Source organism: Hyperolius riggenbachi, chromosome 6, assembly GCF_040937935.1.
Source record: "Hyperolius riggenbachi isolate aHypRig1 chromosome 6, aHypRig1.pri, whole genome shotgun sequence".
NCBI classification, from domain to species: domain Eukaryota; kingdom Metazoa; phylum Chordata; class Amphibia; order Anura; family Hyperoliidae; genus Hyperolius; species Hyperolius riggenbachi.
Window position 1 is genome coordinate 295,635,987 of NC_090651.1, and position 27,399 is coordinate 295,663,385.

Sequence of the window (27,399 nt, forward strand, 5' to 3'; positions counted from 1 at the left end):
CAGCTATTTCCTATGCATTTCCTATTTATATAAAAGAGTTTATATATGAGGGGGTGCTGACAAATATTGAGCCTTACCCAGACTATCGTCTGTTCCCCAATCTCAAAAAAACACTTAAAAGGACAACGATTTGGGAGTGTTTTGGAAGAACTAATGCTACAAATGAGTTACACCAGCAGTCAGAAGAATTATATTTAAAAAGCTGCAGGACAGATGCTGCAAGTGCATTGACATCCTGTGTACACCACTGTTCTGAGATGATATTAGCACATATATGAAATTCCTCCACCACAAGACATGTGAAAGGACTGGTGCCCTGCAGGGACTGGGACTCAATACCTTGGGGGGACAGGGCTAGACAGAGGCGGGGGGGGGGGGGGGGGGAAGGGGGTTGGAAGAGGAGGGACGACAGGGTGGTGCACAAGAAGCGTCACAGGGCGGGTGAAGTGAATAAGGAGAACAATGCCGTCAGCCAAGTTGATTCACCAGGCGGGTTGCACACCAACAACCCGAGGGGGCACTGACACCCATCTGAAGTGCTCTGGTAAAGTGTACCAGAGACAACACATACTTACCGTTTTATACATTCATGGGGCTTCCTCCAGCCCCATGCACATGGATCGCCCCCACGCCGCCATCCTCAGCCTTCTCTATCGCCGGTACCGGGTCCCGTAACTTCAGCCAGTCAGGGCCAGTCCTCTGCCGTCGTCCTCTGCTGCCTGAAGCTCCAGTATCGGATCCCGTTAGTTCGGCCGCTGGAGAGATATGTAAAGAGCTCACTTCCTCCTGTGCAGAATGGTCGCGACTGGAGGAAATTAGGGGACCTGGTACTGGAGCTGCAGGCAGAGGAGGACGGCGGGGTGGCAGCGATCCGTGCGGATGGGGATGGAGGATGTATGTATAAAACGGTAAGTATTCGTCCTCTCTGGTTTCCTTTAAATCGTCTTGCTTTGGAATACTGTAATAATATACTCATTACAGATGAATGCATTGATCTATTGGGCCTGAAATTTGCCTAGGACTGATTTGATTCTCAGTCAGTTGATGGCAAAAAATCTCCTGTCTGTTGGACTGCATTTTATTTCAAAGAACAGTGTTCCCCACTTTAATTAGTATTAGGGAGTGTTCTTAATCCCAGCTGATTACAGGACGTGTATAAAAGACACCTGTTCACAAAAGCAATCAATCAATTAATTATTGATTCCAAACTAGCCACTATGGCAAAGACCCATGAGCTGTCCAAGAATGTCAGGGACAAGATTGTAGACCTGCACAAGGCTGTACTGGTCTACAAGACTGCTGTTATTCTGTCTTTCATGGCTACAATAAACGTACCATTACGTACCACCATTACAATTATAAACTGGTCATTTCTTGGTCAAGGACACACAAGGAAAATCAGCACGGCATCAGATCCTTATTTCCCTCATTGTGCATACTAATAATGATGTTTCTTTCTTTGTATACATTCTTTGCTTTCTTGCATGCACATACTGTACGGTGGTTTGCACCCCCTACTCCCAATCTCTAGTGATGAACACTGTGGACTCACCATCCAGAAGCTGTCACTGGTGGTGTCATCTCCTGCAACTTCACTGTATATCACGGACATGGCCAGGCCTTGTTCCTCTCTGCATAAACTTCTGTAATACAACACACAACCAACCATTAGACATAATAATATGAGTAACCCCAAGGTACTTGGATAATTGTCACACCCAAAGCTAAAAATATTGATCACAATACCTACTGATGTTGAACAGAGATCACATTAAAAACCACCCTCATACAGTTTTCGGAACACAGAATACAGTATTAAGAAGTGGTGCATTCTTGACTTGTAAAATGGTTACCTGACCCTAGACTTGCAATAATGGATGAGAGGCTGGGTGTCATTCTGGTGAAATTACAAAATTGTACCACTTAATTCAGAATAATTTGCACAGATTGAGTCTTCACCATTCAACTTCTCAATCACATAGTACATATAGCCAGGGCTGTGGAGTCGGAGTCGGAGTTGTGGAGTCGGAGTTGTGGAGTCGGGCAATTTTGGGTGCCTGGAGTCGGAGTCGGGAAAAAATGCACCGACTCCGACTCCTAATGAATTTGTAACTGTAATTAAAATAGAAAATATGATAAAATGTTCTATTTCTCAGATAATAGTCATTAAAAATAATGTATATATACAGTATATATACAGTAATAGCTGTGCTTAGTCCACAAAAATGAAATAAACCAATCAAAATTAGTTACTTGTGCTGCTTCAATAAAGCAGTCCCCGTATTTTTAAGGTCAGATATACATATCTGATTGTGACTGTATATATGATGTGTACACAGGAATCTCTTATATACACTAAATAACATCTATGCTGTAAGAATAAAGCCTGATGTGTAGCTGTGTCACTAATAGAGATGGTCAACGAGATGGAAATAATTCTGCATTGATGCTGATTTATGCAAATGTATGCACTCCCTTTGCTGATGAAATCAAATAATGTGATATGTTATTAAAATTTGGTTTGGTGACTACAAATTAAAGGGTAACTGAGACGGATGAAAAGTAAAGTTTTACACATACCTGGGGCTTCCTCCAGCCCCCTTCAGGCTAATCAGTCCCTCGCTGTCCTCCACCACCCGGATCTTCTGCTATGAGTCCTGGTAATTCAGCCAGTCAGCGCTGTCCGGCCGCATGCCGCTCCCACAGCCAGGAACATTCTGCACCTGCGCAATAGTGCTGCACAGGTGTAGTATGCTCCTGGCGGTGGAGTGTGTGCATGCGCACTACGCCTGACTGGCTCAAGTACCTGGACTCCTAGCAGAAGATCCAGGTGGTGGAGGAGGACAACGAGGGACTGATTATCCTGAAGGCGGCTGGAGGAAGCCCCAGGTATGTATAAAACTTTAATTTCATCTGTCTCAGGTTTACTTTGTTACACAGTAGTACTATACTCTACATATGCAATCTCCACAGAGCTGCAGGGAATCCACTGAGAATGTTGTCCACATTGAACACAGAGGTGTTGTCTGTTTACAATCTCCTCATTCCCCTGCAGAGTACATGCACATCACTCTTACATGTACCCACACTTACATTGCCTAGGGCCTGATAGATGTTCTTTGTTCCGGTTTGTACCTTTTACAAATACTCTTACCAAGGACTAGTTTTAGTCTAAAGGGAATAAATATAGTAGTCTACATATCCTTCTCACTTCAGTTATCTTTTAAAATTCCTAAGCATTGGCAGTTAAGAGACGAATTTCATGTTACATACTTTTAATCAACAAAATTGTAATATGCAAATTAGAGGAGTCGGAGTCGTGGAGTCGGAGTCGGTGGAATCCTAAACGGAGGAGTCGGAGTCGGTGGATTTTTGGACCGACTCCACAGCCCTGCATATAGCAGCATGGAATGACGGATGTCTGTCTTGCTGTGCAGAATATTTGACGACATAGGTTTCCTGCAGCAAACTCACTTTGGAGGATCCAATGACCTCATACAATAAGGAGTCTCCTGTTTACTTCCATTTGAGGGCCCCATACAAAACATTACATACTAAACCGCCATTGTATGGCTTCTCCTGGAGGACAAGGGTAGGCAGATGTATGGTCAGAATTTTGGTGAGGATAAGCAGCCAACATATTGTGTACATCTGCCAAACACAGGCCTCAACACCCCTAAAGTGCAGCACTCTCCCATTAAATAGGTGATGGCTGAAGTTAAGAGCACAAGTTTATCAGAAGACATGGAAACTCTCCCAGAAAACCTCAGTCTAGGTTAGCCCTCAATGGATTCACAAAAAGTTGCTTCAGGCCAATGGAGGAGAGGCACTTTGGATCCACTGGCTTGCAGAACAATAGTGCCCATGGCTTCTCTGTCTTAGATAGCGTTGGTCCAAATCATGAAGCACCAGGATTAGCTCAAGCCACTAAATGTATAGGAGGCAAAGTCCTGCAACAACTCTCTTTGTAGGTCATACATGTCAATCTCTGGCCCTGTTGGCCAAATCTGGCCTGCAGAACCATCAGATTTGGCCCCAGAGTGCTTTCCCCACTTTGCATTTTATTATTGTTGATACTCAGGGAAGGGGAGGGAAGGGTGTACTAGACACCAGGGAACTGTATAGGGGAGGGAGGCCATTAGATACCAGTAAACTTTCTAAGTGAGGGAGGTGGCCACTAGACATTGAAGTTGACCCCAATACTTCAGTGCTCCCAGTGTTCAATTTTGACCCACTTTGTATTTGAGTTTGAAACCTCTGTGCTACCAACATGGAAATGTTTTTGCCTTAGTGAGGATGGTGACTATGAGGACATCTTTTGTCCAAATGGCATACTGTAAGTACACTCACAAATGTAAGACAAACTGTAGCATGGTTTGCTGTGCATCATGGGAATTGAGATAAAAAAGATGCAGAAAAAAACAGTATACACATTATTGAGAGGAACTGATTCTGTCTATGCCCAAACAACTCCACATAACCTTGTGGTCATGAGTGTGAGATGAAAGCCAAGTGGTATGAAACACACAATAATCACACTGTATTTTCAGAGCTAGAAGTCTCAGTCCTGTTATCTAAAGACGCTCACACCGTCCCGCACACAATCCACACTTTGTCTGCTCAGCAGGATATTTACAGCAATTCTTTGTATTGTTTGCAGTCACTGACTCCCTCAGGGGAATATTCACAACCAATGTTTACCTCATATTTACAGTGCAAGTAAATGCAGGTCTTCTGCAGTGAGAATTCACTATTTAATTTCAATCTCTTTCCCTTTTACGGAGGAACGTAGCAAAGAGCTCTGCACTTTCTCCTCAAGAGCATTCAAGGGAACCTGAGGTGAAAGGGATATGGAGGCTGCCATATTTATTTCCGTTTAAACAATACTAGTTGCCTGGCAGTCCTGTTGATTTCTTTGCCTGCAGTAGTGTCTGAATCACACACCTGAAACAAGCTTGTGGCTAATTCAGTCAGAAACATCTGATCTGCATGTTTGTTCTAAAGCTAAATGTATTAGAGGCAGATGACCAGCAGGTCAACCAGGTAATCTACATTGTTTAAAAGGAAATAAATATGGCATCCTCCGTATACTTGTCACTTCAAGTTCCCTTTAATACATTGAATTGAAATTGAGGCAGGTGCTAAACGGGTGGCACAGATGATTGATAAACTTTTATTTACCCACATACACACTGATGTTTTCACAGACAGAAATAAAAACACAGGGTGAAGGCCAAGAGGAGGGGACAGCAGAGAATGAGATGGCTAGATAGTACAATGGATGCAGCAAAGAGGAACTTGGACAAGCTTCGAGAGGCAGTAGGATAGAGGGGCCACGGGGTCACAAAGAGTCAGACATGACTGAATTGCGACTGAACAACAACTGCTATGGGCTGCCAAGTGCTTTACTTTAGTGCCAGCCATCAGCTGTGTCGGGTTTGGCTATTGTTAGTGGAGCTATGAGTATCGGTGCTGGCAAGCAGCTATTGGCATTGATATTGGCATTGATGGGCAGCTAACAACATCTGGGTGTGGCTATTATTATCCATGCACCAAATATTGGCATTGGGCTTCAGTTATGGTATATAGCCAAGCCTCGGAAGCTTAGCTAATAAATTATGTCTAATAAGTAAGGTCATAGTCATGGCGAGGAGAGGAGTGTTAGAAGTAGGGGTGTTGATTTTAGGCATATGCAGTAGGTAGGACAGTAGTAGGGTTAGGCGTCAGGTAAGCCAATAATAAACATTTAGGTAATACAAAATTACCGGTATTCAAACTATCGGCAACACCTAGGGCCTACTATGAACGCAATCACCAATAAGCCATGTAACTCAACCTATATTTAGTGCATACATTTGCTTAAAAAATATATAGAATCCTGCATTAACTCTAAATTATTAACATCTCATTCATGATCCCTATTCAGGACAGACACGGAGGACATCTCAGGAAAGGCATGAAGTTGCAGATTATTATCTGTTGCGCCTCCTGATGGTGAAATCTGGTATAGCAGCACAATAAAAAAAATTGTATGAACCACTGTATATTATTAAGTGGATTCCACAGAGCAGTAGCAGAAGTGTGGTGCAGCTGTAGTACACCAGGGTGCTGCAGGAGGTTGGAACCTCTCTAGCTGTCTACTCAGCGACACCCTCAGCTAAACATGGTATTTCCAGGTTTCTTAACGCCGCCTTTGAAGATGAAGAACACTGAAACTCCCACGTCTCCTCTTTGCTGCTATATTTAGTGACATCTGCACTTAGGATTATACATCAATAGCGTGGCTTATCAATGAAGGAAACGAAGGAAGCAGCAATTGTCTCGGGAAACACGTGTCTGCGATACGCAGAACAATGTGCGGCACTGCAGGAAGCGTGTCACAGACTAGGATATCATTTAAGGAAATAATAAATATTAAAAAAAAAAAAAAGCTTACTGTTTTACAACTGGACTTTGGTTAAACCTAAACCCATGCTGCTTCCTTCCCACTGATTCATATGCTTGTGCTTGGATTTACTTTTGTAACAAAACCTTTCTATACATGTATGTAAAAAAGTGGATTGTTGTGTGCTCTTGGGTTCACAGCTTGTGCCTGGTGCACCCCTCCTGCCACTCTTCTCCAGTGTACAGGGCAGGGAATAACTACAGGGGAGCAGACCCTGCAACCGCAGAAGGCCCCCCAACTACTACTTCACTCTCTACAATAAGGAGTCCAGCCTTTAGGTGTTTCTGTGGCTACGCTTGTTATGGGTATAAAGATCATGATGGCCACACTTGTTTTATGGCCCTTACAAGACAGGATCCCGGCTGTGAGGGTCACAAGAGATCAGCAGGGGAAAGGGTGTGAACACTGGAGGGCCCGATCAAAGTTTTACTGGGCCCCATGATTTATAGTTACAGAGTACAGGAGTGAATGTGAGACTCAGCAACCGCATGAGCCCTTCAGGAAATGGGGGCAAGGCTCCAGGATAGAGTGGAGGCCAATAAAGCTGAGGGGCCACAGAATGTATGACTCTCCAGGTATGGTGACCTCATAGATGTGCTTTAATATTTGTAATTTATTGACATCTTCCTATCGTTACTATCTGCTAGTCAGTTGGAATATCTGCATGTCATTGTTATCTGCCAGTCGTCAGTGTTATCTACTTGTCATTGTTGATATTTTCAGTTCAGTGATATCCTCCCATTGTTGATATCTGCTAGTCAGTTGTAATATCTGCATTGTTATTCACATCTATACTTATGTGTCATATGTGGCTATCACTGATATCTGCTGCTATAGCTGTTGCTAGACCTCTGGTGACATACAGTATTTAATTCACTGGTGATCCAAGCACTGGCAGCCGTTGGGGACCGCTTGACCTATATTTACTGTTTCCCTGCTGCCCTTGCTGAAGACATAGGAAGATGTGGATGAGGAGTCAGGATGAATATGACGCCATCCTCAGAGAAGCAGCACATCCAGCCTCCGCTGCACACAGGTCACCGGAGGCCCATGAATTGTGGAGTTAGGAGCACATCTAGTAGAAGGCAGATTCCTGGAACCAAATATCTTCTGGCTTGGAGCAGCATTCCCCATCCAGCCTCCCCACCTCCCAGTGCACCACGTCCAGCCATGTCACTTCTACAGCTAGATCTGTGCTGGCAGGTATCGGCCTGGCCTCCTGCTTATTTTCCATGCAAGTCTAATAGTCATAAAACGCAGGCAGTGCAGCAAATTGCCTTGGCAGATGCTCGGCCTCTGAGCTGTACAGCTGATGTGCTTCACTCACTAAGAATCAGTCCCACTTCTCAGCTTCTACAAGGACGCCAATGTCAGTAACACAACAGACTCTTCATTTCATTTCCTCCAGTCATCTGTGACATTTAAACCAGCTTCATATGTAGGCTCATTTTATATGTAGGCTAAATTAGAAAAGGATTAAGATGAAATAGGGCCCTAGGCAAGATAGCACTTTTTTGCCCAGCGCTCATGGTCACCTGGCTTTTTTAGTTAGACTTGCTGGGTACTAGCATCCATCGGACCCCTCAAATCCCTCCAGGCCCTAGCCCGATTGGAATATAGATAAGCTCGATCAGGTCCACTCCACTGCACAATAAAGCGGACCCAATGGGGCTCGGCTATTTCCGCAGGAGCCCCATCGGAAAGCTTGTACTATGCCTCCACGGTAGCCCAAAAGGTAAATATCTTGCTTTGTATACACATTTGAGCACAGCATAAATCAGATTTCAGTAGCTCACCGAACTGCCCTCAGCCAATCAGTGAGGAACAGGTATGTGGGACAGGTGATGACAAGCTTTCTTCTTGTTGGCAGCGGCAAAAATAGAGCCAGGCTGACTGAGGTAAGATTTATTACAGCAGAAACATTCTGGATAGATTGGAGGGCTTGCAATGCAGGGTAAGGTTCCAGGCTGCATATTAAACACAGAGCAGTGGGTAAATGAATTTTGATTTTGTGGCTGGCAGTCCTTCTTTAACAAGTACATTGTGTTGAATGATGGGCCCCCCTTCTCTAGTGTGCCTGAGACAACCCCTTCCTTTCCCAGTACTGGCTGTGCCTGGAGATTCCATTGAAGGCTAGCATCATGAGATAAATATGAGCTCTGGATTTAGGGAATATATGCAGCGAGGTATTCGGGGCCAGGAAAGTTCTGATGTATTGCTAGGTTAATCTTTGCTGTGTGGGAATGTGTGGAATGCTGCGATGGAGTGCACAATGTCACTGCAATGTCAGATGTGTGTTGTGTACTCACACTGCCCTGTTATGAAACACCTGTAGACACAACAGCCCGTAGCTCACACAGCATTGAGTAGGGGAAAATGCTCTGGACCTGATAACAGCAAATTCTTCTCCATTTTCTCCACACTTCTAAGTTATCATTCCAAGGCTGTCATCATTTCATACCAGCACTGTTATTATGCAGCTGTAACAATAGATCGGTGCTGCTTTCCACGTGGCTGGGCTAAAATCCAGTAGCTTACTATTATATTAGTTGTTTTTTTGCATTGTTCTCGGCATTGTGCACTGGGTTTGCCTGAACAGCACCCATTTGCCATGGTCTGAATGAGAGGTAAGCAGCAGCTGGTAATTACAGATGATCAATGGTAGTCTTTGATTTGTCCATTTTCACGCTGCATAAATTTGCATACAGAATTTCCATAATCCTGCATCAATTATTTGCAGTTCTTTGACTATCCCTATTGCTAGTGGGGTCTATCGAACCCTGGGGGGTCTATGTTGACATAAAATTTGTTTTTTAAATATTTTTTCTGCAATTGGCAATGGGGGTAGTTAGAGTTAGGTGTCAGGTAAGGTGTTTGTGTGCGGGGGAGGGGGCTTGGGTGGTTAGGGTAATGCATCAGGTAGGGTGTCAGTGTGTGTGTGGGGGGAGGGTGGTTAGGCGTCAGGTGTGGCCGGGGGGGGGGGAGTTATTAGGGTTAGGCATCAGGTAGGGTGTTTGCGCAGTGGGGGTGGTTAGGGTTAGGCATCAGGTAGGGTGTTTGTGCGAGGGAGGGGCAGTAAGGGTTAGGTGTCGGGGGAGAGTTCTGTGTGAGAATAGGGTTAGGTTTATCTGTAGAAAAATATGGGTATTGAATACCCATCTTTTACGATCCTCCTATACTCTTTCATAGGGGAATATCGGTAAATTTACTGATAACCTACTATTGTCCTTCTTGGGCACCCAAGTTTCCAGGCTCCCTTTTATTATATATGTCCGGCTGCATCCTTGCTCTACTTTCATGCAGAAAATGAATCCTTCAGGGCAAGTATATGAACTGTATAATATTACAGCAGTCATTTTTTACAGTTTCATTTGCTCTGTCTCCCACTTTTGAGAGTCCCAGTGAGAGTGAATTGAGTGGGGCTGCACGAGGGTTGTGAGCAAAATCTTGGCATAATTAATTTCATACAGCTGTGAGCCCACTGGCGTGCATAATGACTCATCATAGAGAGAACAAGTATGCAAAAATTAAAAAAAATGGAGCAAATGCATCCACAAAGAGTGGACTGTTGCCATGGTGGCTGCAAAAAGCATCTGGGCTGTGGAATCGGTGCAAAAATCCTCGGACTCCGAATCTGTAGGTTAGGATTCCATTGACTCCGACTCCTCTAATTTGCATATTACAATCTTGTTGATTGAAAGTATGTAACATGAAATGCATCTCTTAACTGCCAACACTTAGGAATTTTAAAAGACAACTGAACTGAGAGGGATATGGAGGCTGCCATATTTATTCCCTTTTAAACAATACCAGTTACCTGGATATCCAGCTGATCTTCTGCCTCTAATACTTTTAGTCATAGACTTAGGCCTCGTTCACATCACACACGCTTCCGTGCGCATTTGGAAGCGCGTATGACGTGGTAACATGCAAGAACGACAGAAGAGTATAGACAGCCCTTCTGCCATTCACATCAAATGCGCTGCGCAGCACTACGATGCGCTATGATGCGCTTGCGTACTGCTGCATGCATTCTGCCTGCAAGCGCAGAGCTGACCCATTCACTGTCATTGGATGGGATCAGCAGTGCAGCAGGTAGCAGCGCAGATCATACGCCTTGCGTTCCAATCGCACAGCATCTGCGCTACATAGATGTGGACGAGGCCTAAAACTAGTCCGAGGTAAGAGTACTTGTAGAAGGTACAGACAGAAACAAAGAACATCTATCAGGCCCTAGGCAATGTAACTGTGGGTACAGTGATGTGCAGGTACTCTGCAGGAGAATGAGGGGATTCTTCCTCCATACACATTACACATTCTTCATGTACAATCTGTACCAGGTTTATGGGCGATAGACAACACCTCTGTATTCAATGTGCACAACATTCTCAGTGGATTCCCTGCAGCTCTGTTGGGAGTGCATATGTAGAGTATAGTACTACTGTGTAACTTAAAGGGACACTGTAGGGGGGTCAGGGGAAAATGAGTTGAAGTTACCCGGGGTTTCTAATGTTCCCCCACAGACATCCTGTGCCCGCGCAGCCAATCACCGATGCTCCGGCCCCGCCTCCGGCTCACTTCTGGGATTTAAGACTTTAAAGTCTGAAAACCACTGCACCTGCGTTGCCGTGTCCTCACTCCCGCTGATGGCACCAGGAACGTACTGCGTAGGCCCAGTATGGTCTGTGCCTGCACCGTGCGCTCCTGGTGACATCAGGGGAAGCGAGGACACGGCAACGCAGGTGCAGTGGTTTTCAGACTTTAAAGTCTGAAATTCCAGAAGTGAGCTGGAGGCGGGGCCGGAGCATCGGTGATTGGCTGCGCGGGCACAGGATGTCTGTGGGGGACCATTAGAAGGCCCGGGTAACTTCAACTCATTTTCCCCCGACCCCCCTACAGTATCCCTTTAAAGTAAACCTGAGACAGATTAAAGTTTTATATATAACTGCAGCTTCCTCCAGCCCCCTTCAGGCTAATCAGTCCCTCGCTGTCCTCAGGGACGGATCTAGACAAAGTTACGCCTGGGGCAAGGTCAGGTTTTGGCGCCTAAAGGTCAGATTTTGGCGCCTAAAGGTCAGGTTTTTGGCGCCAAAACAGCGCCTAAAGGTCAGGTTTTGGCGCCTAAAGGTCAGGTTTTGGCACCTAAATTGCAATTCCCCATCCAAATTTTGCCGCCTTTTTAAGAATTCAACAAACTGCGCCTGGGGCAAGAGACCCGCCTTCCCCCCCCCCCCCCCCCCCCCCCGATCCATCCCTGGCTGTCCTCCTCTGCCATCTGGATCTTCTGCTATGGGTCCAGGTACTTGAGCCAGTCAGGCGTAGTGCGCATGCACACCAGGGGAGGACTGGCCCAGGGGGACGGGGGGCAATTGCCCCCCGGGCCGCCCGAATCTTAAGTAATTAGGGCCAGCTGCTGCTATACGCAGCGGCCGCAGACATACCACAGGTGACAGGTTCGCTGTGGGGATCGCAACCTCGCGCGATATTTCCCGGCAAGTTGAAGTATCCAATCAGAGAAGGGGCTGAGGCAGCCGGCCGTGATGTGCCCTTGTGCGTGGCTGCGGCGGATGTGAGCGGCACAAGAAAACAAATAGCTTAGGTCCTCTCCGGCCCGGTGGGTTGACCCTGCTTGACTCCGCCTGGAGCTATTGCCGCCCGCAACGTGCTGCTGTGCCTGCGGTGTCATCGGAGTGAGCTGTCTCACTCTTCAGCTTTCTGTGCTGGGGGGGCTGGGGGCCTGGAGCTGTGGCTACGAGTGGGTGGCTGGATTGGCTGGAGGAGTCAGACACAGTCCTCCCCTGTGCTGCTGTGCCTGAGGTGTCGTCGGAGTGAGCTGTCTCACTCTTCAGCTTTCTGTGCTGGGGGCTTGGAGCTTGCGGCTACGAGTGACTGGCTGTCCTGGCTGGAGGAGTCGGACACTCGGGGGGGGGGGGGGGGGCTGGGAGTCGGAAATGCCACCTATAGCTGCTTGCTGCTGTGGAGGAGGAGGAGGTGTAGGACTGAGGAGACAGGAGGATAGAGGAGGTCGGGTCCAGGTCGCCAGAGGAGAAGGTGGTTTTTATAAATTTTGTTTCTGTACTTCTTCTCCCTTCTCGTCACTGAGTTACTCACACTTTGCTGCCTGCCTGCTACTGCTGTCAAATTCAATTCTCTGCCCAGGCCAGTGCCCTCTGAGTTTTTTTTGTGTGTGATAATCATCCCCATTCTGACCCTGGCCTGAGGGGGAACGTTTTTTCTTCTTGTGGTGTGATTGGCGGCAGGGGAGGGGGGAGGCAGGCAGTTAGGCACTGTCAAACAGGTAGTTAGAAGGGGGGGGGGGGGTAGGTGTCAGACAAGTAGTTTGTATGGTGGGTGGGCAGGAGTGGGGTTAGGCATCACCAGGTAGGTAGGTTTGTGTGTGTGTGTGTGTGTGGGGGGGGGGGGGGGGTTGTTTTAAAGGAGTTATCAGGCATTTTTAATGAAATAAGTGCTACTTACCCGGGGTTTCCTCCAGCCCCACGCTCCCAGCATGTCCCTCGCCGCAGCTCTGCAGTCAGCCATTCGCTGCCGTTGCCTCCCAGTCCCCGGCGATGGCACCAGTCCGACCTGGATGTCGGCCTGTACTGCGCCTGTGCGAGCAGCACTGTCAATCACCGCCACGTGGACCGGAGTGTACTGCGCAGGCGCAGTAGTTCTGCGTCTGCACAGTACGCTCTGGTCCATGTGGCGGTGATTGACAGCGCCGCTCGCACAGGCGCAGTCGGCCTGACGTCATCGCCGGGGGCTGGGAGGCAGCGGCAGTGAACAGCTGACTGCAGAGCTGCGGCGAGGGACATGCTGGGAGCTTGGGGCTGGACGAGCCCTGGGTAAGTAGCACTTATTTTCAATAAAAAAAAAAAAAGCCTGATAACTCCTTTAAGGTTAGGCATCAGACACAGACAGGTAGATTGTAAGGAGAAATGGGGTTAGGCATCAGAGGGTGTGTGTGTGTGTGTGTGTGCGTGCGTGCGTGTGTGTCTGGGGCTGTTAGTCATCACAATTTGAAGATTTGTACACAAGAAAGATATGGCTTTGGGCTGGGGATGCCGTGAAACGGGCCTCTAGTTTGTGTTGTCCTTCCAGGCCAAAAGGTCCCAGTCCTCCCCTGATGCACACATTCCGCCGCTGGGAGCATACTACACCTGCGCAGCACTATTGCGCAGGTGCAGAACGCTCCTGGCTGTGGAAGCAACATGCGGCCGGACTGCGCTGACTGGCTGAATTACCCAGACTCATAGCAGAAGATCCAAGTGGTGGAGGAGGGACTGATTAGCCTAAAGGGGGCTGGAGGAAGCCTCAGGTATGTATAAAACTTTTATTTTCATCCGTCTCAGGTACCCTTTAGTCACCAAACCAAATTTTAACAACATATCAATTTATTTGATTTCATGAGCAAAGAGAGCTACACATCAGGCTTTATTCTTACAGCATAGATGTTATTTAGTATATATAAAAGATTCCTGTGTACACATATATACTGTACAGTCACAATCAGATATGTATATCTGACTTTAAAAATACGTGGACTGCTTTAGTGAAGCAGCACAAGTAACTATTTTTGATTACTTTATTTCATTTTTGTGGTCTAAGCACAGCTATTACTATACAGTATATAATTTATGATGACTATTATCTGAGAAATAGAACATTTTATCAAATGTTCTATTTTAATTACAGTTTAAATTCATTAGGAGTCGGAGTCGATGCATTTTTCACGACTCCGACTCCAGGCACCCAGAAATTGCTCTGACTCCTTGACTCCGACTCCACAGCCCTGAAAAGCATACATGAGAAACTCGAAAAATGAGAATTTCATGCTAAAGTCCATTTATTTCAGTAATTCAACTTAAAAGGTGAAACTAATATCCAAAATAGAAATCCTTTGCAGGTGTTTTGAATTAATTAGCTGATTAGAGTCTGACAATTTGAGCCTAAAATATTGAACCTTTTCACAATATGCTAATGGTCTGAGATTTTGGGGTTTTCATGAGATGTAAACCATAATCATCAAAATGAAAACAAATATAATACTCTAGCTCACACAGAACTACCCTACCGTCCCCAGGATGCAGATTTCAATGTAGCTAAGTTTCCTCTACTTATTACTAGTTGATAGCTATTAGCTACCATTTTGATAGTTTTGATTTTATTTCTTCTCTTCTCTCAATCTCAGGGCATAAAAACCACTCTATGACTACCCTATAACAGACAACCCCTCTCTTGACATGATGTGTTTCGACACCTAGAGAGGAGACTAATCTCGGGCAATACAACGCTTAATAAGATTATGCTCTGATCAGAAAAATGCTAGATATTATTGCTGTAGATCTTGAAAACCTTTCAGTATTATATAGATATCTATGTTTCATTATTTCACATCATATTTCAAGTATTTTATATGTTTAATATCTGTACTTATATATCAATGTTCACCCAACTGTACTGACATTGATGTGTTGCATCACCCTGTTATAACTGCTTCAATAAAATAATAAAAACTTATTGATGTAAAAAAAAATTAAAACAAATAAAGGCACAAAATATCTTGCTTTGCATGTATGGAGTCTATTTTATATATTAGTTTCAGGTTTTTAAGTTAAATTACTGTAATAAATGGACTTTTGCACGATATTTAAATCTTTCCAATTTTTACCTGTAATTACGTGATGACTGATGCCGCTGCAGCCACTGGAGACCAAGACATGGAAGAGGAAAAATAAATCGCCCATGTCTTTCTCGCTGCCGGCAGGCATGGTCGGAAGAGCCCATTTCCGTTTCCGGGACAATTCCGCATACCGTCATACCGAAATTCCGCATACCGGCACATTCCGGCGGTATTCCGCATGTATTTTCCGCAATTTTTATCCGGACTTCCGTAATTTTCGAATGATTGTGTCTATGTTGTCTATTGTCAATAAAGTTGTTGTATATTACGGAAAGGTGATTGAAAAGTGTACTTTCGTAAATTTCAGCCTTTTATTACGGAAATGCTGTTTTTTTATATGCGCACTGTTTGGGGGGTGGCGCCCAGGCGGAATTTCGCGTCCATGAGCTTGTCATGATTGGTCAACTCATTCCGCATCTCCTGATTGGTCAATTCATTCCGATTCGGAATTTGCCGGAATTCCGCATTATTCCGCATTCCGGTTTGACGTTTCCGGATTCCGCGGAACAATGCGGAGACCCCAATTCCGGCGGAATTTCGGTATTTTAGCTTCCACGGAATTTGGAAGCTTATGCCTGGCTGCCGGATCTTCAAAGAGGCGAGTTGCCTTTCTGCTGTACTGCTCTCTGCATAGTGGGGGCCTCTGGTTACCTATTACTGGGGGTCATATCTGGCTAATTGGATCAGGGAAGGGCTACATCTGGCTACCTAATACTTAGGGCTTCTCTGGCTACCTATACTGGGGGAGTCATATCTGGCTACCTATACTGGGGGGGGGGGGGGGGTCATACGTGGCTATCTATACTGGAGGGAAGTCATATGTGGCTACCTGTACTGGGGGAGTCATATGTGGCTACCTATACTGGGGGGGGGGTCATATGTGGCTACCTATACTGGGGGGTAAGCTGCATCTGGATAACCTAGGTGTCATATGTGACTACGACTACCTATACTAGGGTCCAGTCTAGCTACCTGTACTGGGGTTTTATATCTGGCTACCTTATACTGGGGGCTTCATCTGGCTACCTAATACTGGGGGCTCCTCTGGCTACCTATACTGGGGGGGGGGGGCGTTATATGGCTACCTGTACTGGGGATCCCATCTGGCTACGTATTACTGTGGGCTCCTCTGGCTACCTTATACCAGTCTACCTATAATGGGGGGCTACGTCTGGCTACTTTTTTACACACTGAGAGCTTTTTAAAAAGAGTGGGCTCAAAAAATAAAAAAAATGTAGGCTACCTGATCCGCAGGGCTGAGCGGATCAGGTAGCCACAAAAAACAGCCGCTCCTGTTGGCCGCAATAGCCCACTTTCACTTGCGTGACCTCTGGGTCACAACGCTGCACTGAGAGACTGTGTTGTCTCTCATAGTGTGCAGGAAGGTGCGGGGGAGTGGCAGGAGGTGCGGCCTGGGAGAGAGAGCTGCCCAATGGCAGCTCAGGAAACCCTGTAGGAACGCCCTGGTTGGGAATTTTAAACAAGAAATTTCTCTCCCCTGTGTTTCCCACCTAGTTAGTGACAAATCTTTTTGCTAAACTAGGGGGGCTATAGCACGGGGGGGGGGGGGGGGGGCAGAGAACGGCGGTTGGTTGGGGGACACAGAGCCATGTCATCAGGCAGAGAACATGGCTCTGTGTCCCATCTGCCCCCGGAAGACGCACCTCGGGTTCTCTTTAACCTAGAAGCTGCTCTGGCTTCAACAGTGCACCTATAATGATTACATCCCTGCTAGAGACATTTGTTAATGTTTTACTGGTGTGCAGTCATGCAGCAGTGGCAAACTATAACTTTGCGGACTTCGATATAACTCAGATTATCACTGTAATCAAAAGACACGCTGCATTGCTTCCAGTCTGATTTACTGAAGAATCTAGATACACAAGATACAAAGATCAGGGCACCAGGCTAAGGCCTAGTCCACACTAAGTCCGGAAATGTATCCGTGGCTCCGTTTTTCAGCCCTGATTGCGTTTGCAGGGACTGGTTTCCAAAACCTGAACGGAAGGTCCGGATCTGCTGCATTTTCACGCAATGGATCTGGATCCTGATACACGCAGGGGTAGTGGCAGGCAATGGGAAAACAGATTTCCCTCTACACAGGCAAATTTTGACACAGAAACGGATCTGTTTCTGTGTCACAGCCTGGGGGTGGAGAGGGGGCCACCATGCTGGAGGGTGATAGCAGCCAGGACGGGGTGACAGCGCTCAGCGGGGAGGGGGGACGCCCCCCCCTCACCTGGGTCCCCCGTCCCCGCTACCCCTCCAGCTACTTTGCGCAAAGTAATTAAAAGGTTGCTATGCGGCGAGCTTACCTTCTTTACTTCCTCTGCTTGCCGCGTCACTTCCTGTAATGCCGCCCTCTGAAGTATAGAGGGCGGCATTGGAGGTGGTAATGCAGCGAGCGGAGGAAGTGAAGGTAAGCTCCCGCTTGCCGCATACCAACATTTTAATTTCTTTGCGCAAAGTAGCTGGAGGGGTAGCTGGGACAGAAGACCCAGGTGAGGGAGGGGGGGGGCGTCCCCTATCCTCGCAGACCGCTGTCACCCCCGTTCTGGCTGCTATCACCCTCCAGCATGGCGGCCTCCTCCTGGGCATACATTTCCACGGACTGGAAACGTATGCACCAAAATTGCACACAAAAGTAAAAACGGAGGAAAAAAAAACAAAAAACCAAACAAACCGGATCCGTTTCAAACGGATCCGATCTGTCACGGACCTAGTGTGGACCTAGCCTTAGAAGTTCCCACTGAATCACCTTTATTGCATCCTCGTAACAGACAAAGCCTGACAGCTGTTTCATGGGCAAAGCCCGCTTCCTCAGAGGCAGAAAGACAAGTGATGGATCAAACATTACATTCTTATATAGAGAACCTGTTGAACTTACCCTTCTGTTAAAACCATCAAACTACCGAGCGTTCGGCGTGTAACAAGCGCCACCCCAAGCCACCAGCTAGGCCACACCCCTTCCCAGATGCGTAATCCAGGGTTTCCCGAATCGTCGCTGCTGACTGCCCGTCGCAGACCGTGGCGTCGCACCTAGAGCCAATAGCGCTGCTCGGCTACTGCAAGGGGCTGAAAAACCGCTGAAAGGTCTCTGAACTCAACTGCAGCGCATTACCGCAAGCACCACGCTTAACACACGGACCGTGGAGTAACACAAGTCTATGGGCGACGCACCTTGCTTAAACGACAGAGCGCATTGCGTCATGGCACACATGCGCAGACAAACAAGAATCCCTGTGATGTACTTCCTACTCAGCATGGAGTACGTCACTGAACTGGGGATGGTGCCAGGCATATGACCCTGTCGGTGCACTCTGCCGTAGGGTCATATGATTGACATGTTTTGCAAGGCTGTGGAGTCAGAGTCAAGGAGTCGGAACAATTTTGGGTACCGAAGTCGGTGGTTTCAATAAACTGAGGCGTCGAAGTCGGATGATTTTGAACCAAATCCATTGCCTTTGTAAAAATTAGACTAAGGAGTCGGAGTCGAGGAGTTGGAGTGGGAGCGATTTTGGGTACCTGAAGTTGGAGTCGGAGGTTTCATAAACTGAGGAGTCGGATGATTTTTGTACCGACTCCACAGCCCTGATTTTTTGCAAAGCGATGTGGCAGGAGCATCGTACCACAACGCAAAAGATAAGTGTAAAACCGGCCTCAAAGCTACGGATGAAAATAAGCAGACCGTTGCTGGAAATGAAGGAGGAACTGTGAGAAACATCTTGTACTGACGGCTCCTGAAGTCCCATGTAAGCCTCACAGATGACAAGAACTTGAGTACTTGAAAGGCTGATGGCCTTTCAGTTTGTCAAACTAAACTGTACAGTTACTGGGAGGAAAGAGGGACAGTCTGCCGAGCAACTTACTGTTTACCTAATTTGATGGGGTGAATGCACTAAACTGCATTAAGCAGAATAACGTGCGTAAAGTCTTACTGCCTGATGAGTAAAGCAGAATGCAATAAATTGCATGCCACGCATTACGCTCTACTTTTCCTATGTAAGACTTTAGACACTTTTTTTAGGGAACTGGGAGAAATTGGCAGCGCTCCTAATCAGGCCGCATCTAACATGACTACCAACAGAGGCATGCAGAGCCCCCTAGAGGCTAAATACACACCTTGTATTCAAAACAGATGCAAACTATGCACTAAAGAAACCTTAAAGAAAACCTGTACTGAGAAAAACCTCCCATGGGGGGTACTCACTTGGGGTGGGGGAAGCCTCCGGATCCTATTTAGGCTTCCCCCGTCCTCCTCGGTCCCACGGCGGTGGAGATAAAGCTCTCCGAACAGCGGGGATGTAAATATTTACCTTCCCGGCTCCAGCGAGAGCGCAGCATCGGCTCTCCGCCTCGGAGATAGGCGGAAATAGCCGATCGCTGTCGGGCCGCTCTACTGTGCAGGCGCAAGTCTCCTGTGCCTGCGCAGTAGAGCAGACCCGACAGAGAACGGCTATTTTCGCCTATCTCCGCACGGAAAGCCGCAACAGCGCCCCCGCTGGAGCCAAAAAAGGTAAATAAATCAGCGCTTGTCAGCTTTGTTGAGGGAGGATTCCGGGACAGTTTGGGGGAGCCAGCGCTGGATTGCCTGCAGCTACAGGAGAGGGGGAAGCCTCATTGGGACCCTGAGGATTCCCCCTCCCGAGGGGAGTACCCCCCAGGGGATCCTTTTTTGGTTACAGGGTCTCTTAAAACTCAGTTAAAAAGGAATGCAGACTTAAATAACAAAAGGGATGCTGCTAGCCAGAAGTAAACTTACATTTCTATACATCAGGAGAAGGTGGCAGCGCTTCCCTAGCCTCTGCACATCCATGCAGTTGGTCAATCAGATGCAGCCTGTCTAGGGAAGCGTTACCACCTCCTCCTGCTGTAAAGACTTCAGACACGCAATTCTACTTAACGCAGTTTGGTGCGTACACCCCATAGTGACTCTGATTGGACATTACTTATTAGTTAATTACATATGATAGGTTTTTTTTTACTGGACTTAAATAATAAGATATTTTTATGCACAATATAAGATGTAAATACTTCCTTGTATTCTTCACAGCTGTGCTAATCAGGGGCATTGTGAGGATCTGAGACAGTCACCAGGGGAGGTTACATAGTTACATACAGTAGTTGGGTTGATAAAGGACATTTGTCTATCAAGTTCAATTAGAAAATATGGTACACTAGCCTGCATGCTCACATATCTTATTTGATCCAGAGGAAGGTGAAAAATGACTACAAGGCTTGGACCAATAAGCTCTAAGGCCTGGTGCACACCAAAACCAAAAACCGCAAGCAGATCCGCAAAACGCTAGCGTTTTTAGCTGCGTTTTTCTTCTTATTTTGAAGCGTTTTGCTAGCGTTTTGCGGTTTTGTGCTGCGGTTTTTTGTACAGCAGATTACAGATATTGTTACAGTAAAGCTGTTACTGAACAGCTTCTGTAACAAAAACGCCTGGCAAACCGCTTTGATGTAGCATTTTTCAGAGCGGTTTGCGTTTTTCCTATACTTTACAATGAGACAGAAACGCCTCCGCAATCCAAAATCTGCAGCAGCCCGGGACTATGCGTTTCGGAAAAACGCCTCCCGCTCTGGTGTGCACCACCCCATTGAAATACATTACCCAAGCGTTTCCACATCCGCAATCGGATCTGAAAACGCTGCCGAACCGCTCTGGTGTGCACTAGACCTAAAAGGGAAAAAAAACCCTTCCCAACTCCAGATGGCAATCAGATAAAATCCCTGGATCTACAACACTGGAAATTACCTAGTAATTATAGCCATGGATGTCCTTCAATGCAAGGAAAGCAACCAGGCCCCATTTAAACACAGATATAAAATTTGCCATAGCTACTTCCTGTGGTAATACATCCCACATTTCAACCACTCTTACTGTTAAGAACCCTTTCCTAAATAGATGGCAAAAACTTTTTTCCTCCATGCACCAATCATGTCCCCTAGTCCTTTGCAGAAGCCTAAGTACAAAAAGCTCATCCGCCAAGCTTTTATATTGCCCTCTAATGTATTTATACATGTTAATTAAATCCCCTCTAAGGTGTCTTTTCTCCAGACTAAATAAGCCCAGTTTATCTAACCTTTCCTGGTAAGTCTCCTTTCTTGAGAACTTCCATCCCTCTAATGAATTTTTGTTGTTCTGGACTATATTCCATATCCCAGATGCTGCGTTACAAGAGAACTAAACAAAGGCAGTACATTCCGAGTTTTTATTTCTCAATAATGCATCCCAAAATGTTATTTGCTTTAGCTAAAGCTACTTGGCATTGAATACGATTAATTAACATGTTGTCAGTGAGTACTCCTAAGTCCCTCTAAGTATGATATCCCCATCTATAACCTATTTATTTTGTACTAGTGACCTTAGCCTATTTAAAAACGGGCTAAGTCTGTCACTGCGCATGCGCCCGCCGCACATGCCCGTCCGCCCCTTGGCCCGTCATCCCTTGCTGCGCGTCACTCCCCCTCAGTGACTCTGCATCCCTGCACATGCGCAGAGCGCAAAAGGGACACACACACGGACATGGGATGCAGAGACACTTAGGGATTATTATAGAGGATGGTGCTAGACCGTTGGAATGATTAAGATACACGACTTCACATTTTTAGACAATGAATTTCACCTGCCATTTACTTGCCCATATAGCCATCCTATCTAGATCCTTCTGGAATATGTCACCATCATCCTGTGTTGATAATTCTGCACAACTTTGTATATCTGCAGTAATAGCAACAGTAGTTTGTAGTAAGTCGAAGCTGCGTATCTATGAAAATGCTATGAAATCGCCATCTCTGCACATATCTTCTAGGATAATATCTGCTGAAACCCCTAGCCACTGTTTTAGAAGACAGCCTGCTATGCCTATGGCCAGTTCTGTTTATTTACAGACTGGTCGAAAGCCAGGATGGCAAGTCTTCCACTCACCACAAACTGTAGAGTCAGGTCTGAGGTCACTTGCATTCTTCCCCAGCACCAGAGGAACTGCTAGTGTGAAGTGTCCTTGTCATCTAAGAGACCACTCATTTGCACATGGCTTTTAAATGGCTTGAGCTTGGTCTCAGACACTCCCCTTGTAGACTTCTGCATTTGAGCATAGAGTGATGTCACTACATCACCCCTCCCCTGGACTTTCTTAAAAGGATCTATTGTGTGGCTGTGCCGATTGTAGTAAGCTCACTGTTATGGCATTTATGAAGCAGCGGAACAAAGATTTTTACTTTTTATAGTTTTTGCCTAAAAAGGGATGTTCCACAAGATAATGCTTTAACCTGTGATCATGGAGATTATTTTTAACATCTGTAAAGAATTCAGCCAGGAACAAGGAGCAGCCATGAATCATTCCCCACAGTATAACTTTATAACGGAACCTCCATTAAACTGCGGCATTGTTGCCATGTATTTTTTTCTTTTGGCCATAAAAGCTTATTATTTGCTTATGAGGTGAATTTGCCAGGTATGGATTTGACTGGAACTGGGGCATGTGATAGCCAGTGACGAATGAGAGAGCTGTTGTCATGTCTGGGAAATGACAATTACCTGAAGGTCAGAAGAACTGAGTAAATCTTAGAGAATAACTTCTGCCCAGAAAGCATGTCGGTGACCTGTGAAGAGGGGAAATAACACTATTTAAAGAGAAGTACAATCAAGGCCGGATTTATACATTTTCCGCCCCAAGCCAAGTTTCTTGTTGCTCCATCCAGTGGGCCTGCCCCTCCAGCCCTGCACCTGTATGCTTTTCCAGTGCGCAGGGGGTGAAGGACAGCAGAGTCCGGAACAACCACTGACAGGCCACGAGGGAGAAAGAAGCCAAGAGGAGTCAAGCTAGACAAGTAGAGATGATCAATGAAATGCAAATATTTCCGAGTTCATGCAGATTTATGTACGTTTTTATGCAAATATATGCAGCTTGAAAGTGGACCAATCAATTTAAACCTGGGTGGGACTTGATTGGGCCATTTTTATGCTGCGTATATTTGCATAAAAATTTTCATAAATCTGCTAGCCAGGACCAGCCTGCAGAGAGGACAGAACAGAGCAGACACTCACTCACCTGACGACTGTCATGAGGAGGCTGCAGGTGAATATCTTTATTGTTATTATGGGTGCCTACCACTGACAGCAGGGATTTGGGGGTACACTGCTTAACAATGTAGAGGGCCTAATTATTTTTTTACGAGGAAACTCTGAGCCCATTGCAGAAAAGGTGGACACCGCTACACCCCACCAGCAATGGGCTGTGCTGGATCAGGTCAGCAAAACCCGTAGAAATATATGTAGACAAAAGATGGTCCACACCAGTCCATTACAGTTCTTCTTTATTGATAGGACACGTCCCAAATAAACACCATCACATCTCAAGCTGACATGTTTCGGACTCACTCAGTCCTTAATCGTAGCTAAGTTTGCACAGAAAAACCATTGACATATAAGCACACCCGCATCAGTAGCTCCACCTCTTGCCTGCCCCATAAGGGCGGCCTTGCCTGGGAGCAATTACTAATACAGGAAGCTATTCTGATGAGACTGATAGTGTGTTGTGTGTAATAAAATGATACAAATGTATACATATACACAATAAACAAACAAACATAATAAAATCAGAAAACACTTAAAATGTCAAAAAAAGATCCTAACAAAAATATAGGATCAATAAGAATAACGCACAGCACCAGAGCAGTTGTTATCAAGATACAAACCTGCCTAGGAAGGAGCTAGCGGGGATCACATCACTGTGTAGTAAGGCTTAAATCCCACCTAGCATTAAGGCCCTGTGGTGCCCTAGTGTCAAACCTAAAAATCCACATAGCTTCCCTCCTGAGCAGATGTTTATAGGAATCCCCCCCCACATATAGATGGGAGGATTCTCTCAATACCCTGGAACCGAAAACAGGCCATATTTCCTCCATGTGAATCTCTAAAATGTCTGGCAACAATGGAAATGTTAGTGGATAGCCATCTATGTCCCAAATAGTGTTCTGCTATTCTCTGCCTCAGCGGCCTAGTGGTACAGCCAACATATTGAACTGAACACTCCGTACATGTGATTAAATAGACCACATCCTTAGAGCCACAGTTAATAAACTGCTTGACTGGAAAAACACGGGCGCTGATGGCAGATTTGGTCTTTGAATGTACATGACAATAATGGCACATGGACACCTCACATCTGTAGGAGCCCACCAGAGAAAGCAAAGTGCTTGACTGTTGTTTTGACTCAAACAAACTAGGGGACAGGAGTCTGCCAAAGGTGGGAGCACGTCGACTAGCTAATCCAGGGGTAGGGAACCTATGGCTCGGGAGCCAGATGTGGCTCTTTTCATCGGTACATCTGGCTCTTAGACAAATCCGTAGGGGTTGATTCACTAAGCTGAGCAGTGCAGCTTAGTGTGGCAGCGCAAGTAAAATTTTCAAAGTAGGCACGCTACTGCTGTAGTATCCACTACTAACTTACTCGCGCTCCCCCCCAAAACTAACAGTTGTTCCAGTTGTCCTGCCCTGTACCCTGTCGGGTCCAGTGTCTTTGTTGGATGAGATCCCCGCACTTTGATTGACTTATTGTACTTTAAAAATGTTGGACTTACATAAAATGCACACATTTACTTGAATTTAGTTTGAAACATATCATATGGCTCTTACGGGATTACATTTTAAAATATGTGGTGTTCATGGCTCTCTCAGCCAAAAAGGTTCCTGACCCCTGAGCTAATCTAAAACCTCCACTAATGATCAGGCACAGTCCTGTATCTGCTTCAAGAACAGGTAGGTATTTGGTTATAATGTCCATAACCTCTTTGTATTCCGTCGAATAAGTGGTCACGAATGTGGGTTTTCGATTGGTGGTAACCCGAGTTGAGGTATTCTGTACCAGCTCTGACCTTGGCCGAGAGCAGGCCCTAGATCTACCCCTCTCTATGGACCACCTGGGGTATCCCCTATCCCTAAGGTGTGTTTCCACAATATCCATCTCTCTGGCTAATTTTCCCTCATCCGAACAGTTGCGTGTGGCCCTGGTAAACTCACCCACTGGAATACCCTTAAAGGTGTGTGCCGGGTGGCAACTGTTGGCTCTAAGGGTAGAGTTTCCGCTGCATGCCTTCCTGTAAGTGGTGGTACTAACTGTTTTCCCAATCGGATCACCCCTTAAAGTGATGTCCAGGTAGTTGATGGAGACACTACCATATTCAAATGTAAACTGTAGATTCATTCCACTTGCATTAAAGTGCTCCACCAAGAACTGCACACCACAGGGACTCCCCTTCCACACCAACAACAGATATATACCTCCCGAACCACACAACACTCTCTATGTGGCCGCAATCACCTCCAAACACGTGGCTCTCCTCCCACCATCCCATATACAAATTTTCCAGGGATGGAGAGAACTTTGATCCCATGGAGGTGCCACGCCTCTGGAGGTAGAAGCGACCATCAAACATAAAGTAGTTATGGGCCAGGAGGTAGCGGACGGAATCAAGGATGAAAGTCTGGAGGTCTGCTGAGTAGTCTGAATATCTCCCCAAATGATGTTTCAGAGCTTGTAGGGCCAAATTGTGTGGGATACATGAGTAGAGGGATTTCACGTCAACCGTGATCCAGGCATATCCTGCCCTCCACTCAAGGCCCCTAACACTTGCCAAAAAATGTTTGGTATCTTTGACATGACCAGGAAGGCGCATGACCAGAGGCTGTAACATGGAGTCCACTCAACTGCCAAGGCGCTTGCCTAGAGAGCCAATCCCAGCCACTATGGGCCTGCCCTCCAGACAAGCGCCCGGCTTGTGAATTTTTGGCAAATGATGAAAAATGGGTATGGTAGGATGTTGTATCCCCAAATATTCCACCAGCCTCCGGTCAAGGACCCCCAAGCTCTCTCCATATGACAACAGGCTAAGCAGCCTGTTCCGAAATTCCAAAGTAGGATCCCTCCTCAAGGTTTTGTAAGTGCTGGCATCCCCCAGATGTCTTAGGGCCTCATCCCTATAGTCGACTGCCCTGGTGCTGTGCCTTGTTCCTATTGATCCTATATTTTTGTTAGGATCTTTTTTGACATTTTTAGGGTTTTCTGATTTTATTATGTTTGTCTGTTTATTGTGTATACGTATACATTTGTATCATTTTATTACACGCGACAAACTATCAGTCTCATAAGAATAGCTTCCTGTACTAGTAATTGCTCCCAGGCAAGGCCGTCTTTATGGGGCAGGCAAGAGGTGGAGCTACTGATTCGGGTGTGCTTATATGTCAATGGCTTTTCTGTGCAAATTTAGCTACGATTAAGGACTGATTGAGTCCGAAACATGTCAGCTTGAGATGTGATGGTGTTTCTTTGGGACATGTCCTATCAATAAAGAAGAACTGTAACGGACTGGTGCGGACCATCTTTTGTCTACATATGAAACTCTGAGCTCGATTCACTTTTCTCCTACGTCTTCTCCTAGGTCATACATGTCAAACTCTGTCCCACGGGCTACACCTGGCCCTCAGAGCCATTAAATTTTGCCCTCAAATGGGTTCCCAAATTTGAATTATGTTTGGCCCAATGAACACCACCAGGAAAGCTACATTGGAGGTGAAGCCCTAGATCAACAGGAGAGCACTATGGGGGAGGTAGGGGAAAAGCACAAAGCACTAAGGAACTGCATAGGGAAGGGTGGAGGACTCTAGACACCAGGAAACTGTATAGGGGAAGTAGGCCCACTAGACACCAGGGAACTGTATAGGGGTTAGAGGAGAGCCATTAGACACCTGAGAACTTTATAAGGGAGTTTGGTGGCTAGTAAACATTGAAGCTGGCCTGCGACTTGGTCCCAGTGTTCAATTTCGGCCCACTTTGTATTTGAGTTTTACACCCCTATCCCAGGTGGTAATTTTTCATCTTCTGTTTAGAGCAACTTTTCATCACTCTGCAATTGAAAAATTACAAAGAGGCTAAAGGCTAAACTCTCTAAATCCAGCCTAAGAATTTTTGAGAGATTACGTAGGACTCGTCTTCCATTATATGTGTTGATGTACGAGGGACTCTGCCTTATTCTTGAAGGGTCCTATTCAAGATCGGCCTACTATACTAACATTTAAATCACTGCATAATCTGGGCCCTGGATACTTGAAAGAAATGTTGCAGCTGCGTAGCAATCCCCGCATTCTCAGATCCACAGGTTCTAATAATCTAGTCATACCCAGAGTCCACCTGAAAACTTTTGGTCCCAGAGCCTTTTGTCATGCCGCTCCTACATTATGGAACTGCTTACCTCAGCAGATCAG

The 27,399-nt window shown here is 46.1% G+C and overlaps 1 protein-coding gene across 4 annotated transcripts in view; it reads right to left on the reverse strand.

Moving 5' to 3' along the window:
* The window catches only part of LOC137521621 (protein kinase C and casein kinase substrate in neurons protein 1-like), a 156,325-nt gene that overhangs the window by 30,094 nt on the left and 98,832 nt on the right, over positions 1 to 27,399 (reverse strand). For 2 of the 4 annotated variants that reach the window (XM_068241114.1, XM_068241115.1), the window contains exons 2-3: positions 22,675 to 22,739; positions 1,553 to 1,643 (exon numbers count right to left, since the gene is read on the reverse strand). In XM_068241114.1, coding sequence (XP_068097215.1) covers positions 1,553 to 1,643; positions 22,675 to 22,739 — 156 coding nt within the window. The remainder of the gene's footprint in view (positions 1 to 1,552; positions 1,644 to 22,674; positions 22,740 to 27,399) is intronic. The other 2 variants (XM_068241117.1, XM_068241116.1) reach the window with 1 other exon arrangement.